Source organism: Setaria viridis, chromosome 7 (genome assembly GCF_005286985.2).
Source record: "Setaria viridis chromosome 7, Setaria_viridis_v4.0, whole genome shotgun sequence".
Lineage (NCBI taxonomy): Eukaryota > Viridiplantae > Streptophyta > Magnoliopsida > Poales > Poaceae > Setaria > Setaria viridis.
Genome location: NC_048269.2, coordinates 18,868,264 through 18,885,004, shown reverse-complemented (window position 1 = coordinate 18,885,004; position 16,741 = coordinate 18,868,264). Strand labels below are relative to the sequence as shown.

The window sequence follows — 16,741 nt, the reverse complement described above, 5'->3', positions numbered from 1 at the left end:
CCATTTGCGGCTGCAAGTACATGTTTTTTTTAGGAACCCTGTAAGTACATGTTGTTTGATTAAACTATAACAATTAGTAGTATATGCTTCTGCTTCTTCCTTGCAGACGAAATGGGTCAGCTACATGTAACCAACTAGGGTATCGCAACGCCTAGCTCTGCCTCCTGAATCCGGCGGTCCGAGCTAATTCTCTGTCAGCATGTCTGTTTTTCGCCAACTCGCCAAGTTACTTGGCCTATTTTATTGCTTTTCACAAATATTGCATCTCTAGCGTGTATATATATGCGAGTACTTGGTGAAGGTGGATCCAAAGAGGGTGGATTACGTGGAACCAACTTAGTGAAGGTGGATCCAAGGAGGGCCAAGAGGGGGGGTGCATGCCCTCGCTCAAATTTGGAATTCATCGACAATCTGCAACTCCAAATATGAAATGTCGTACATGACAATCTGCAGTGTTGAGTTGGTAGCGGAAGTACCGAGTACGTACTACCCTCAAATAATACGCTCCTGCACAAGCATGAATCATACGCGGACCCAGGCCTGCGCGGACCGCCCTCATGGCGACGCCTCAGCGATCCTGGGCTCGTAATCCTCTCCTCCCTGATCATTAACAGCAGCCAGGCAGGTAATCAGATACTCGTCGATCATTGCTCGCCGCATGCAGAAACCCCTGGGAAACAGGTGACTCCTGGCTCTACTCCCCCCGATCATGGTACGTATCGCAAACCCTTCGCTCCCAACCGAAGACGACACGATCTTCGCGCAGCTGATTTATCTGTTAGTTAAACCAGCGGGGTAATCACCAGCTGAGCACGCCGGAACAATTCGTGTCAGAGCGTGCGGGGGGGGGGGGGGGGGGGGGGGGGGGGGCTGCTGGCCTGCTGCGGCGTGCGCAATCCACTGCACGTGTGCGGCTGTGGACAGCACCGGAGAGGTCGTGTGGGTCGTCGAAGCGGATTAGCACAACAAAAGCCCCCAACTTCCACTCGCTTAGCTTCAGCGCCCTGCATCGCTGCCACGTACAGTATGGATGTGGAGTGCCACGGTCCACGGACAGGTTCAGTTAAGAAATGGCCACTGGGTTTGGCGCGAAATGGTGGCCACATGGGCACACAATCCATGTCCGGAGCCTGGTGGCCACCACCGGGTACGGTACGAACCCTCTCGAACAGGGGATGCTAGTCGCTGAGACGTGGGGTCGAGTGGAGCCAGGCCCACTTCTCAGTGGCGGTCGCTGGGACCCACAGGAAGACCCACCCCACCTGCCGGGACTGCGCGTGCTTTTGTGGCGACGACCAGCGAGCGTTGATGCACGTAGGACGCCCATCTATCGCCGAGTGCTCGAGTCAACCCAGCTCGTCCACTCCTACTCGACCGCACCCGTTCGACCGGGACCGTGACCGTCGGCTCGCGCACGAGGCATTTCTGTACGTCGCACGCGCTGCCATACGTACCGCGCAAGATGGCCGATCCGAGTAGTCGCCGGCGACGGGCGACCAACAACCGCGGCGATCGTATCGCCCCCGGTGGCCAAACTTTTCGGAGTTAATGCACGGGGATCCACGCAAAAAGGCGCGGAATCTTCCTGGCCTAGCTAACCACCGGGAGGAGCAGAGTGCATTAGACGCGCCCATGATTGTTAATGGCCCTGTTGCTGCAGCTTTGGCGAGCTCACGGCCACATGATCTTTTGTGTCGTTTACAGGGGGAAGGAAGAAGAGAGGCTTTGACTTGGCAGCCAGCAGAGCTTACTACCGGCTGCATTGGGGAAGAGTATTACTTTATTAGCCAATTCTCCTTCAACTCTATTAGCCAATGCAGTGCTAGCAGTGTGGGTTCCGCTTCGCCATCTGCAGTGGTGCTGGATGGTGATTAACAGCCTGCGCTAGCGTTGAACCCTGCCTATATATTGCTACAGTGGTGTCAGCTCCTGTTCCTGCATTCCTGCTCCTCTCACCTCTCTAGAGGCAAAGACAACTAGACAAGACCAAGACACCTGACCCTGTCTGTCCTCTGCGACGACATCGCGGCGGCCGGGGCAGCAGGCTCTGCTTCCTGGATCCGGACCAGCGAGCCACTGCGCCAGCGACCGCGCATGCTGCTCCTTGCTACAACGCTGTACGACCCCCTGCAGTCCTGCAACGGCTTCATCAGGTGCGCACCCCACGCGGACCTGCTCTGCATTTTTGGCCATCATCCTCATCCATCCTGTGTGGAGATTGTGATTGTGGGATCTCTTTCCTTTTTGGCCACCACCCTGCATGTTTGCCCTCCCTTGTTCCCCCGCTGCCCTGGATTACGCTTCTTTAATTTGGTTTCTAGAAACTCTCTTGAGAGAGTCTCTCAGGTGCTCCGCACGATTATTCGACAAATCCGATTCGGCGTATGATGGGGGCAGCCATTTGGCAACATGTAGGGAGAATACGAAGCCTCTAGAGCTCCAGCAGGAAAACGCTGCTACAAGCTTTGCTAATCATAAGCGCAAGCTGATACTAAACTAATCGCGCCAGATTAGACCACGCTAGTGCATGGGCTGGATCATCTGGGCCGGGCACACCTACAGCTCGGTTATGCCTTTTTTCCTGCTGCTAACATCACACCATCTGAAAAAAAAAGAAAAAGAAAACGAAAAATGCTGTGCCATTCTACTCCCGTGTAATAAAGCTTCAGCGCACCGTGTGAACACGGGAAAATGGGTGGACGAACAATCCGCGAAAGCGTGATCCTGTTCCGTGGCCGGAAGGTCGAAAAGGCGACGGAGAGGATATATCCACTCCTTTTGACAGGCCCGTCCGTGCCCAAAGCGCAGAGGTGTAGTGTGTTTGTTATATTATCTGGACGATCGGAAAAGGCAGCGAGGCGGGGAGGAGGTCGTGATGCTAGTCGCTGGATTAATCCCAGGGCCACTAGGCTCCCTTCACCCACATCACATGCATATGCCATATCCTTTTCCGCTAGCTGCCTTCTTCTTTTTTTTTTTATCTTTGGCAACTGCACTTGCGAAGAACAGTTCAGACTTCAGGCTTCAGAGGGGATAATGCTTTGATTTGTCTGGATGCAGTGCAGTAGTTTGGATAATCTTGTACAGCTACAACAGTAAAGGCGAGGCAAACAACAAACAAACCTAGGCAACGCAAATACCAGCGCATATTTTGTCCTATGGATACCCCAACAAGTGCTTTTACAAAGGTTTGGGTACGTTTTCTGCTCCAAATTTGACTCTACTAATATCCCCCTCTACTAGATGTTCTTTTTTTTTTTCCAAAAAAGGTACTGGGGCTAGCTTCTTCTGGTATTTTTTTTAGCACACTCTACGTCTAGTATGAGTTTTCTCCTACTCCATACGTTCTAAATTATAGATCATTTTGATTTTTCTAAATGCATAGATATTATCATGTAGTTAGACATAGAGTATATCTAAGTGTATAACAAAGTTTATGAATCTAATAAAATCAAAACGAACCATAATTTGAAACAGGGAGTAATTACCATCAAAGGAAATTGTTTTCTTCCTTTCCACTGATGCCGCAACATTGACACGTTCGCAAGGTAGCAAATTCGCGGATAAGTTGTTACTTTTGCGTTTTCTAAAAAAACCTTGGAAGGACATAGCACACGATAGCAGTCAATCAAGTCAACCTTAAAAAACCACATAGGAATCCAAGGGGCCGGCCCACCCGGCCCGGGTCCGGCCCCAGCCAGGTAGGAAAGCGACGCGACCCACCAGAGAGTGGAGGAAGACCGCGTCGGGATTAGCCAGCATAAGAGCGCCCGATTATATATAGACCCAATCAAAACAAACGCCTGCGCTCTGTACCTTGGAAACCCAGACCGGAGAGAACTAGGCGGCCGGAGCGGAGCGGAAGAAGCGTCCAAGAGCCGAGCCCCAATCCCAAGCTCCCATTCCCCTTGTCCCCTCCAAGCACCCTCTCCCGGAGTCGGCACTCGCGGCCCATCCCAGCCATCCTGATCCTGTCGCGAGCGGGATGGCGCAAGGCGGCGGGAGAAGATCGGCGGCGGCGGCGGCGGCATGGGGAGGACAAGCCGTGGAGGGCTCTCGCAGCAGGTTAGTGATGTGCTTAGAATTCTCCCGCCGTGGCTTTTGTTCCATTCACGCGGTTGATCTCGCGAGAGCTTAGTGGGGGAATGGAATGGCACAGTGATTCGCCTTCTCTACCCGTCCTTCCTTCCTTCCTTCCCAGCTTCTCGATCGATTTGCGCATGTAATTGGGAGCGGCTCGAACTGCTATCAAAGTTCAGAGCACCGCCGTTCCATGTGATTCGCATCCGAATGGGTACAGTGAGAAACGCTCGATTTATTTTAGTTTATTCTCGACATGTTCCGCTCCGTTTCCTGAAAAGAGTGGCCTCGTTTTGCATAAGCCATGCGAAATTAGCCCGGAAATCAGTGCTGGAATATTGGGACCCCATCGCCCGAATTCCGCACGCTTCCATTTTAATTTTTCATTTTTCAAAATTCTGTCGGTTTGAGGAGGAGGAGCGTGGTTACGCTTCGGGACGGAGTACCGGCATTTACGTTTTCCAACGGTGCGGCCGGACGCCCAATTTAATGGCGTGCGCAAAATTCATACTAAATTCTTTCTTTCTCAAATGGCTTCAAGAACCGAGTGTGGTTTGCTCCGCGCTTTTCGCTTTCATAGAAGGTATGAGGAAACGAAGGAGTCAAATCTTTCTTTCTTTCCGTTGTTATTTGACTCTGCATTTCCGCATAAGAACAAACAAGACTCTCTTTTTTCCGCTACAAGACTATGACCAAACGAGAAGGAAACTCTTTTGTTTCGCTTTCACCCACCGGAGCAGGGTAGTTTCTCTGAACTCGGAAGGCCGCAGCCTTTAATGGCCAAGTACGCGGAGTTACGCCCCCTACGCCTGCGGCCCGGTCGGCGCAGAGGGCAGGGGACAAAATAGGCGGCGGCGCCCGCCGGCAGGGCACGTCTGCACGTCGCTCGCCCCGCGGGGCCCGTGCTCCTCCTCCTCCGGCCGCAGTAGCGGTACGCTACGATACAGTGCCACGGCAGCAGAGGCGGTTTTTACTACGGGCGCCGCCGCCCTAGTCTGAACTCTGAAGCTCCAAGGAATCCCCTTTTACTTTCGCATCTTTATTACCGCCGCCTTTCTGCGCTGTCTCCTCGGGATCCGCGGGCTCCGTCCGGCCGCCCGTGTGGGTTGCTGCTGTTGGTGGGTGCTTCTTGCTTCGTTCGCCACGGCGGGGCTCCCGAGGAGTTGAGGCCTGAGGGGTGTACGGGTTGGTGGTGAGTTGTTGCCTTGTTGGTGAGCACTGTGAGGAATGCAGGACGGAGGTGGTGGTAACCGAGTCCACCCAGATTAGATTAGCAGTGGCTAGCCAAGCTTCTGCTTTGTTTGGTCTCTTGACAGCCTGTGACAGTTCACAGTTGGGAACCCAGTGAGTACTGCTAATTGTTTGCTTGAGATGGTTGTGGATTGCACTGCTCCATGACGAATTTTTAGTTTGTTTTGGGATGTTATATATGCTGATCTTTTGGCAAATCTTGTCGAACATTCTCCACAGAAGTCAGAATTAAACTTAGTTTGCCTACGTGTTGCTTTGTTTTCTGTAATGCAATGTCATGCCGAGATTCATACTTTGTGTGTACGCTTAGGGGCTGATTAATTGGATGATACCGAACAACCTAGTTTTGTGGAGTAATTGTTACATCCCGCTTTACACATTTTCTTTAACAGTTAGCATGTATTTACTTGTGCGTGTGAATAGGATTGCCAAAGTTTGGGAATATTCACTTGAAATATCCACGTCCGCTTGCCTTTATTTTAACCGCAATTCAGTTTTTGTTGTTATTCTGCTGCTTTGTCTTTTCCTGATGTTAGCACTTTCCCCCCTCTTTTTACCCTAGGCTCATATTCCCTTGTTGATTGCAGATGACATCTTGATACCCACTGCCTCATCCTTCAGAGGGTGTCAGAGCCCCTCTGCATTTGTTTGGTATAAAATCAGTTTGATAGAAGATGCCAAGGTCTGAATCAGACAGTGATGATATTTTCTTCGACGCATGTGAAGATGTTCGATCAGCAAGGGAGCTTTCATCCTCAGAGGATTGCAGCACGAGTGATGATGTTTCAGCACCAAGGAAATTTGAGTACGAGATTTGGGCGAATGAGCCAATGAGTGTTCAAGAAAGACGTCAAAGGTTCCTTAAAGGAATGGGATTCGATGAATTTGTTTCTACCAGAATGGATTCTTTTCAATGCCATGGGGAAATCACAGCAGTTGAGTCTTCCACCGACATGGAGGAGAGAACTGTCAGCGGCCATTCTTCCCAGGAATCATCTGTTTCTGACAATGAATCGGAATCTGATGGTGCCTGTTGCATAAGGGATATGGACAGTGGAAAGAGATATATAGTTAACAATGGTGCGCATAACAGTATAACTGACATGCTGAAGGAGGTTGGATCAGATAAGATGATGTCTCTCCTGAAGTTTGAGAACCTACTTGGCCTCTCTCGATCTGTTCAAAAATTGCTACGAAGGGGATATGGTAACAGTCTTGCAAGAGAATCAAAAGGTGCTAGCAAAAAGGATGACAAAAGTTTGTGGAAGAAATTCATGACTAAGAGAAGTTTTAGTGGGATTTGCAAGTCTGATGTCCATGTGAAAAACTGCACGAAACGTGCACCAATCAGAACAAAAGTTCAATACCGGAAGAAAAATTTTCTTGAATTCTCTGCTATCAACATGGATCAAGAAATCAGAGCTCACAAGGGTTCAATTAGGGTCATGAAATTCAGTCCATCTGGCTGGTATTTAGCAAGTGGAGGTGAAGATTGTGTTGTAAGAATATGGCAGATCATAGAAGTAGAAGCACCTCCTAAGTTGTATAAGGGAGAGGATCCCTATGAAAAAGTGGAGAAAGTTCAAGTCTTTAAGACAAATACAGGAAAGGGGCAGAACCATGCACTTGCAGTTATACCCAAGAAAGCTTTCCGAATTTCAGAGACTCCGATGCATGAATTTCATGGCCATACTAGTGATATCCTTGATTTGACATGGTCAAAGTCAGATGTAAGTACTCTGTATTCTGCATACCTTACATATGTTTAACCACTTAAGTGATATCCATTGACATGTTTTCATGCATCATAAACAGAAATTAGTTAGTGCTGTTTCCCTGGTAAGTCGCTTACCTGTTTTGCTTTGGTTTGACTGCAGTATCTCTTGACTTCGTCCAAAGATAAGACAGTGCGCTTATGGAAACCTGGCTGTGATGGTTGTCTTGCAGTTTTCAAACACAAAGACTATGGTAAGCAGAATATAAAAAAACTATCATGTATTTTGTAAACATAATTGGAATCGCTGCTCAATGTTGTTATCCTCTGTAACAACATTATTGTGATCATGAAAAAGGGTTTTTATGATATTCTCAGTCCATTGAAATATTTACTTAAATTTGGTTTCCTGGATAATAACCTAACTCTCTTTTCGTTTGTAATTGACAACAGTGACATGCGTCCAATTCAACCCTATTGATGAGAGATACTTCATCAGTGGTTCATTAGATGGTAAAGTGCGCATTTGGGATGTATTGGACAGGCGAGTAACTGACTGGGCTGATACTCGGAATATCATAACTGCTGTGAGTTACCAACCAGATGGAAAGGTGTGCATATGATGAAATATCATTTGCAGATTATCTTTTTCCATCCATCCTTGGAGGCTAATTTATGCTTTCGCATACCAGGGTTTCGTTGTTGGCACGACTGCAGGAGCATGCCGCTTCTACAATCAATCAGGTACATGGAGGTCTTTTTCTAGTGCAGTTTCAGTTGTATGTTGAATGTTTCATGTCTGTAATAGTGAACCATTGTGATCACCAAACATTAGTGTATCAATAATTCAACAATCCCAACTGACGGCTCAATTTTTACTTTTCTAGGTGAAAACATCAAGCTAGAGAAGGAATTGTTTGTGCAAGGGAAGAAAAAGTCATCTGCCAGTCGGATCAACAGTCTGAAGGTTCATTTCTCCCTTGGTTCATATATGATTTTTCTGCAGCTGACTGATTTGTGGAAACACTAGTATTCTTGCAACTATTAAATCAAATCAAACCGCTAAGTTGTCATCTCCGTTTTGCAGTTTTGTACAAGTGATTCCAATAGGATTATAATCACTTCGGCAGATTCCAAAATTCGAGTTGCTGATGGTGATAGCATCAAAAAGTTTGAAGGTAGATTCGCTTAGAAAAACTCAAATCATCTTTCAACCCTGTTCCCTCTCTTGACTTAAGTTACTAATAACTCTCGCTATCTTTTTTCTCCCTCTGATACAGGGCCATGGAAGTCGAAGGCTCTATCATCGCCGTCTTTAACATCCGACGGCAGATACCTTATCTCCGCCGGCAAGGATTCCAACGTCTACATCTGGAACTTTCCCAACTCCGGAGATGCCAAATCAGTTCACTCCTGCGAGCTGTTCTTCTCCAAGGACGTGACCAACGCAGTGCCATGGCCTGGCGTGCACCAAGACGGGCACACCAAACCTTCCTGCCTGACCGAGAAATCCTCCAGCGCGCCCACTCTGCGCCGCCACGGGGAGCCCCTGTCCCCTGGGCCGTGGCCCTTCGCCGACGGCACCAAGGGGTCGGCGACATGGCCGGAGGAGAAGCTGCCTTCTGCCGGGAAGCCCGAGAGCAGCCCGCAGCTGGGCGACTGCCTCTCCGCGATCTCCGCCGCGTGGAGCACGGTCATCGTGACCGCCAGCCGCGACGGCGTGATCCGGTCTTTTCCCAACTACGGCCTTCCTGTGAGACTCTGAAGGCGCTGCGCGACCGGTTTGATCCGGTCAGTGGAGTGCAGCACTGCAGCCGTTGTTGGTGACTGATAACCCCGCTAACTTTCTGAAGTTCTTTTTTTTTTTTACAGAATTCCTAGAAATTCTTTTTTTAGTGTAAGATTTGTTCAGATCATGAACTTCTCATGAAGAAGAGACGATCTGTAGTCGGTCCAAGTGCAAACACTTGTGCTGCTGCCCATAATTTTTTTGCAGAATGGTTGTTAAGAGGTAAAAAAATGTAACCATTCAGTTATTACCTGTCTCCGAGGCACTCCTAAGCAGTAAGTACTCTGCAATTATCAGATGATGCAATGGCGTTGGACGTTGCTGACGTCAAGAGAGCCAAGATGGCGCCTTCCCGAGTAACCGTCCGTGTCAGCCTTTAAACCCTTCTTCCTCGTGTAGACCCCAGCCATCAATCAGGACTCTGGAGGACATCTCCAGGTCTTGGCAATTCGTCTGCCCTCTAGTCTACTTCTAGTCAAGCTGGGGAAGACACCATCACCTGCACTGTCCCCATCCGCCATCCTGGAGCCAGCGCGGGGTTCCTGGACCGAAGCGGCCGCTGGTCAGGGTCAGGTCCTCCTCCGTGCCGCTGCAGCTGGCACTGCCAGTCTGGGCACGCGGCGATTCACCTGGGCGTGATTGGTTACTGTATATGCAAGGGTCACGCTGTTCGCCGGAACATGTTGAGGATCACCAGGACGTGGCCGTGCAGACAGGTATGATTAATTTGCTTGGCTGCACTGCAAAGCTGATTGGTTGCTTGGCTGCGGGCTCGATTGAGACACAGCGAGCTGGAAAACTTGACCCTAGATCCGTGAGCAGTAGCGCACGAGCTAGGCCCGCCAGAAATGAGGGCCTGTTTGGTTTAGGATTGCTTATAAATAAGTTGCTTATTTGCTTATTGTAGTTGCTTATTTATAAGTCTAGGTGTTTGGTTTGGGTTGCTTATTTGCAATAAATGAGAGTGGTATTGACACATTTACCCCTGGTCCACCCCATTTCCCACTACCCCTACTACTTACCAGCTCCTTCCTTGGCTGGCGTCAGAAGAACAGGGCAGCGGCCAAGTGCGAGCGGTGGGCGGGCGGCGGCGGCGGCGAGCGGGAGCGGCGGGCCGCGGCGGGGTGCAAGCGGCGGGCGCGCGGCGGCGGTGGCAGGCGGGCGGCGCGCGGCCGGCGCGGAGGCGGCAGGCGGGCGGGCGGCGGGCGCAGCGGCGGCCGGCGCGGAGGCGGCCAGCGAGCGGGCGGCGGGCGCAGCGGGCGGCGCGGAGGCGGCCGGCGGCCGGCGCGGCAGCGGCGGCGGGCGGAACCGGCGGTGTGAGTGGTGACGGGATAGAGGAGAGAGAAAGGGGAGAGAGGAGAGAGAATGAGGGTAGGAGGTGTAAAAGTACCCCATAAGCAACTATAAGCAACTCCAAACTTGCTTATTTGCTTATGCATAAGTAACTTATAAGCAACTCTATAAGCAAGAGTGTTTGGGTTATAAGCAACTTATTTGCTTATTTATAAGTTGCTTATTTATAAGCAATGCTAACCAAACAGGCCCTGAGTTTCATTTCTCTTGCATCCGTTCAGTCAGGTTCACCTCCACTTGCAGGCAACCAAACTTCCGGATGATGATTCCCGTGAGCCTGGTTGGGCCATATGCGCCCAACCAATCACACTCCTGGTGGTCGGGAGCGGAGAGGCGCGCTCAGCCGCGGTTCGGATGGCGGCGGCGAGGGTTAGAAGAGGGAAAGTGGGAGCGGGCGAGACGCACGTCTCCGGTTTAGGTCACGGTGCGTTACCATGCTCTCGCCATGGTGGACCTGCCAAGCTTGCGATGTCTCTGACGTCACTATTTGGGCAAATTCGGAGAGTTGGTTCTGAAAAAGGAAATTTGTAGTGGTTTTGTGTGGAACACACCACACAAATCGATACTATCTTGGACACATCTTAGAAACACAGCTTGATCTATAACACATTGCACCTAGTAAAATAATCATTTTTGGTTTAGAAAAGGTGTACAAAGTCTATTTTGCCCTTCGGGGCCACATGTCACATTCTTCTTCCTCTCCTCGGTCTTTATCCACTCTTCCCCTCCGCCGGCTTCTCTCTCTCCGCACGCGCTCTCCGTCCGTATGTGATGCTATGCTTTTCTCTTGTTGGCACTCCTCCACGTGGCCATTTCGCTCGCCACCGCCTACGCCCAGCACTTAGTCGAGCTATAAGCTCCGTCAGAGCCGTCTCCTGCGGCACTGAGATTAAGAAAAAGAAAGAGAGTGTGAGAACTTTTGCCAACAAGCAAATCGTACATCGAATACGATCGACGAGTACCTACATGGTTCCGTGATAAAAAAAAATTCCATCTTTTATGTGGACATGTTGACTTTCTCGGTGACCAAGGAATCCAAATCTTTCATGAATTATTCAATGCCATTGCGTTGCTTACCGGGGCTGCGCGCAGGCCATGAGCTCCTCGAGGTCGTCGGTCGTGAGGGCGGTGAGGCACTGAGGCTCCTAGAGCGCCCGACATCATCGTCTTGCCCTAGGGCTGTTGCAAGCAGGATAGACCTTAGGTCGCGTCGTCGATCGTCCCGATAGAGAGAGGCCGGCGAGGAGAGGAAGGAGATGACAGGTAGATCCTTTTACACCTCCACTCAACTTAGAATAGTTATTTCACTCAGTGGGATGTGTTGCAGACCAAATCTTGCTTTCACGGTGTCTTGAAGATAAAATCGGATTTTACAATGTATTCCACACAAAGACACGCTTTCGCAGTGTCTCAGGGACCAATTTCCCTTCTGAAAACTAGTAATCCTTCGTTGCAGAGAGAGACGGATGGAAGAGAGGTGATAACGGTGGATCAGTGGATGCGCCACGATGGCCCAATTGACAATTGACCGGGTTTGGGAGCAATGGAGGCGTGCAGTTACTGAGGACTGTGACAAGCACAACACGACGGTCGACGGCCAACTTAACGAGCCCACGACCACCCCCACAAATGCGGTGGGATCTTAATTGAAAGGCAGCAGCCAGTGCAGTCACTGATGCAATTCACCACGTGCGAATTTTTCAAGCCCCTGTGCGGTCAGTTACATTTATCAAGTGCCCGTATAACTATGCTATTGTGAATTGTAAATGGGTGAATGACGTTTTTCTATCCCTTCTCTCTGAACGGCGGCCAAGATAAGCTGGACTGCAAACACTTCCAGGTCTTATTGGAACAAATTAAAAAATAGAGGAACTTATATAATTTGAATTGTATAGGAAATTTTCATGTGCGACCAGTTACAATTAAAGATTAAGTTCCTACAAATCTTATGAGATTCCTATGGAATGTCCTATTTATGAACTTTGGAGGAATTCTAGCGAGATGTTAAATTTAATGGGAAGTTTGCTTTGTGTTTCTTTCTCCTCAAAATGCCACGGGGTTTTTTGGTTTGCGCTATCTAAACAGCTAGTCCAGTTGTTCTCTTATATGTTTCGTCGTTCCGTAGGATCCTTTGTTTTTTTATTAATTAGTATCATACACTTAGAAAAAGGACTTGGATCATCAAGACCAAGCTATAGATTGGCATCATTCCGAGGTCAATGAGATATACTCTTTGGTCCATAAAGGAGGTAATTGCAAAATGGGTCTGCTATACTTGAAAATTAGGAGTAAATGGTCCTTTTGTCTCACAAGAAAGAAATAAAAGGTCAAAAAGTGTGTCGTTGCAGCAATTTTAGCTAAACTGCTTTAATAATAACAAAAAAGATAATTTCATAAACACCTACTAACTACACCTAGGCATTTAAGGCCCGACCCAGCCCGGTCCATGCTCCTAGCCTGAGCTCGTTGGGTTTTAGCCCGCCCACAATAGCTGTAGGGTCGGGCATGGTTAGTGTAAACCAGGCCAAAAAATCGGGCCGACTCAAGCCCACCCAAAAGATTAATTTTATTTATTTTCTACTAAAAAAGGAATCGGAAATCTAAGCTTAGTCCGAGACCGCCAATGGAACGATCATGGGCACAAATTTTTCATCCGAAAGGAACAAAATTTTTCTAGTCTTGACCTAGCCCACAAAATGCTCAAGTTTACTATTAATTAGTAGCACGGCAAATGTTAACTATTCATAGGGTTTGAAAAAAAGGAGAGAAATATGAACATTCACTTCAAATGGCATTCTAGGTTCTAATGCAGCAGAAATTTCTTAGAACCCATCACATATGATATTCTTTCAATAGCAATAATTCCCTTTTCACCTTTGGATATAAGAGTGTATTGTGTGCTTGGAGTAACACACACAACCTAGCCCCCGCTTACTTCTAGGGTGATGTCGCTACATCCTCACCCAACGTTGTTGGTGTAACAACCTGGTCTAGGAAAAACGGCTAAGATCCACTCTACACGTTGCACACCTGCTAATTAACTCTCTTGCGCTTTTGTCCTCGCTTCGTGCAAAAGGTTGCAACTGGAGTTACTAGCTTCCTTAGGCCAGCTATTTAAGCCCTCTCCGTTTCCGGTTTGGACTATCTCGTGATGCTACCGTAGCCGCATGCTACAGTAACGTGAATCTGGCCTGGCTCAACTGGCCCACGTCACAGTTGGTCACATGATATATTGATTTGGTCCCAAAATATCGAACTTCTTGTATCTTCAACCTCCTCAAGTGTAGGGTCACATGATGATATATTGATTTAGTCCCAAAAACTTAAATTTCATGTATGTTCAGCCTCCTCCTTCCAAGCATCATCCATGGTTGAGCATTATTCTTAAGCGCGGAGGGGTGCTGAGGCTTGGCCAGACTCAAGCCCAGCGGGTTTTGTCCATTCCATGTTTACTTATAGAGCCGAGCTTGGTTTGAGAAATTTTTTTAAGCCAATAGTATAATTTATTTTGATTATTTTTCAACTAAAAAAGATGAGTGGAAGTCCGAGCTCGATTCGAAAAGTCGGTCCGAAGTTGCTCATGAGTTCGTCAAAATTTTAATACCTGGCTCAGCCCTACAACTTTGCTCTATTTAGATGCCATACTTTAGACTAGCTTTGGTTTAAAATTTTGATCGACTTGCACCTCTAGATGACTCGCGTAAAGTTCAGATCAAATACCTCACGCGAACTTGGAGAACAGCCCCAAATGCTCTATGCCGACCTGGGTAAGTGACCAAATAATCGTTAATCCGTGGTGATCTTGAAAGAAGACTTGAGTTCTGAGGAATGTGAATCCGACTCCAACCCCATGGATCTGACGAGTGCGATCTGCGATGGTTGATCTCCTAGTGTGCAATACGGAGTTCTTTTTGGACAGACCCTGCCGCTTTCCCGGCTGCGAGCCGAATCTTTCTCGAAGCACGTGCGAGAGCGAAACCGAAGCTCACATCCTGCGCGTTCACATGCCAAGCTCTCTATTATCCACTATTCCACTGGCATTCATTTCTTCTCCTTCTTCACCTCGCATCTTTTCTCGCCGGCAGCAAAGCATTTTTTTTCACGTGAATTGAGACGTCGGAAATTCTCTTTCTGTGAACTGACACATCACAAATTCCTCTTTTCTTTTTGAGATTGAGACGTCGCAATTTCTTTTTGCGAATTAACACATCACAAATTCTTGTTTCCACACGTCGCATTTTATTTTATTTTTTTCTTTTTGCAAGATTGACAGATCACCAAATTCGGCACAACCAATACTTCTGGATGCGTCAGCCGGAATGGTTTCAGGAATTTTATATGCATCGAAGAAAGAGAAACAAGAAGTGATAATTGGCCAGTTGGATACTCGGGAGGAACAATTTAGTCACCTGGATGTTTTAATAATTGTATGACAAGTCTTAGATTTGCAGCAACATAGTATTGGTGAATGGAGAGAGCACCACACTAGACACTACTACTTCGAGTTTGGCTACAACGCACCAAGTCACCAGTCAGCATGACAAAATGATGAGCACATCACCAAGCTAAAAAGAATTAACAAATCCTCCATTAAACAAACAATAACCTCCTCTGGCCTACACAACACAAGATGTGCAGTGTAAATCCAGAGAAGAAGAAGGAGAAATTAAAAAAAAAAGCGCTGGTGCTGGGCCGGCCGGCTGCTTCTAGACACCTGCTAATGCTACTCTCAAGAACTATCTTTTGCCATTGCTTTCTGCCATTCTATTCCCACCCCTTTTTTTTCTCTCTCCACACTCTGCACCACTCCACTGCACTAATCAAATTGGCATCACTGCCGGGCCCACCAACTTGCCCTACCCGCCAGAAAGAAAAAAAATTTGTGTTACAGAAGGAAAAGGTGTGGAAAAATGTAGCTAAAGTTTCGGCTGCTGCTGCATCTGTCTTGGACGGACGCGGCGGCGGCGGCGACTGGCGACGGCGAGCTAGAGATCCGGCAAGCTGCCGAAGAACTCGGCGAAGGTGGCGGGCGACGGCACGGTGGGCGTGGCGAGGAGGTTGCGGGGGCTGGGGACGAAGGGGTCGGAGTAGTAGGCCGGCGGCGGGGGCCGGGATCCGCCGTTGGTCGCGGCGGCGGCGAAGGCGGAGGCGGAGGCGCCGGGCACGGCGGCGGCGCTGGTGGAGGCGGCCCGGAGGATGGGGCTGAGCTCGTTGAGCCAGCTGATGTTGCTGGAGTCGAAGGGCAGCGGCGAGAAGAGCCCCGACGCGGCGGCCGGCGGCAGCGAGGACGGCAGCGGGGAGAGGATGCTGGGGTAGCGCGCGGGGCCGAGCACCGCCGCGAGGGTGCCGTCGTCGTCGCCGGCTCTCCCGCTGACGCCGTCGCCCCCCGGGAGGACGCCCATGTCGTAGTCCGGCGCCGGCGCGGCCATCGGGCGCACGGACCGCTCGATGGTGGCGAGGCGCGCGGCCGGGGACATGGCGGCGGACGGCGAGAGCAGCAGCTCCGGGGGCAGGAACGTCGTCTGCCCCAGCAGCAGGACGTCGTCGTCGTCGTCCCCCGCCTGATGGTGGTGGTGGTAGTGCTGCTGCTGCTGCTGCTGCGGCGCGCCGGATCCCGGGCCCGTGAGGCTCTGCACGAGCGCCATGAACTCGCTGGGCTTGACGTGGATGACCTTGGGCGACGCGTCGTAGATGATGACGGGCGCCCGCTGCGGCTGCTGCTGCTGCTGAAGCTGCTGGTCCCGCCTCGCCGGCGGCGCGGCGGGGACGGCGGCGGCCCCCGACCCCGAGGGCTTCTTGATGGCGTGCGACTCCATCCTGACGTTGAGCCTGGGCGGGCGCGGGCCCTGCAGCTGGCGGCGCGGCGTGGTGGGCCCCCGGCCCGACGACGACGGCGGGTCCATCCGGTCCCGGCGCTCCGCCGTCGACTCGGCAGCTGCGGCGGCGTGGGGCGGCGGCAGGCCGTGGAGGAGGAACGGGGAGCGGGAATCGGCCCGGGAATGGGAATGGTTCAACATGGGGCGCGGGGTGTGGTGGGGTGCGTGTGGGCGTGTGAGCTCCGCGAGGCAAATCGGCAGATGGGGGAGGGGGAGGGGAGGGCGAAGTCAATGCGGCGACGTGTGGGTTTTACGGCAGAGCAGGCCGGGGCGGGAGATTTTCCCCGGCGAGGACGCGTTGGTTTTCTGGCTGCGTGCACGGTGTCGGGCGTGGAGGAATCGTTCCCTTTTGCGGGCCGGACGGCAGCGGCCAGTGGACTCGGCTCGCCTCCGCGTGGCCGGTGCACTTTTTTATACGCCGGGAATGGCAGCTCGCTCGCCCTGCGCAGTCCACGTGGAGTCCCGGGGGCCCCTCCTCTGTTTCCATCTCGAGCAGCTGGCAGCGGCCGCCGCTCGCTCCGTAGCGGCCTGCGCCTCACCTCGTCGTCTCCAACGGGGCATGAGCATGTGCTGCTCCCTAGGATCGGTGCCTACAACGAGGATGGCACACGGGTCGACTCGCCCCTGACGGATGCTGATGTGGGTCTAGCGTAAAATACTTCGCATCGCAGGTTGAAC

General features: G+C 50.6%; 2 protein-coding genes across 3 annotated transcripts; one reads left to right on the top strand and one right to left on the bottom strand.

Moving 5' to 3' along the window:
* The first annotated feature begins 3,799 nt into the window (after nt 1-3,799).
* On the top strand, nt 3,800-9,081 carry LOC117865962 (uncharacterized). Of its 2 annotated transcripts, none has more exons than XM_034750238.2 (8): nt 3,800-4,065; nt 5,919-7,061; nt 7,209-7,299; nt 7,499-7,656; nt 7,738-7,789; nt 7,933-8,012; nt 8,133-8,223; nt 8,326-9,081. In XM_034750238.2, the coding sequence occupies exons 2-8, from the start codon at nt 6,006-6,008 to the stop codon at nt 8,808-8,810; spliced, it is 2,013 nt and encodes a 670-aa protein (XP_034606129.1). In that variant the 5' UTR covers nt 3,800-4,065; nt 5,919-6,005; the 3' UTR covers nt 8,811-9,081. The 2 variants fall into 2 exon arrangements, with proteins under 2 accessions (XP_034606129.1, XP_034606130.1); XM_034750239.2 differs by lacking the exon at nt 3,800-4,065 and adding an exon at nt 4,076-5,424.
* Nucleotides 9,082-14,753: 5,672 nt separating this feature from the next.
* Nucleotides 14,754-16,466, bottom strand: LOC117863047 (uncharacterized). Its single transcript, XM_034746623.2, has one exon. It carries the CDS (start codon nt 16,202-16,204, stop codon nt 15,173-15,175), a length of 1,032 nt encoding a protein of 343 aa, XP_034602514.1. The 5' UTR covers nt 16,205-16,466; the 3' UTR covers nt 14,754-15,172.
* Nucleotides 16,467-16,741: the final 275 nt, after the last annotated feature.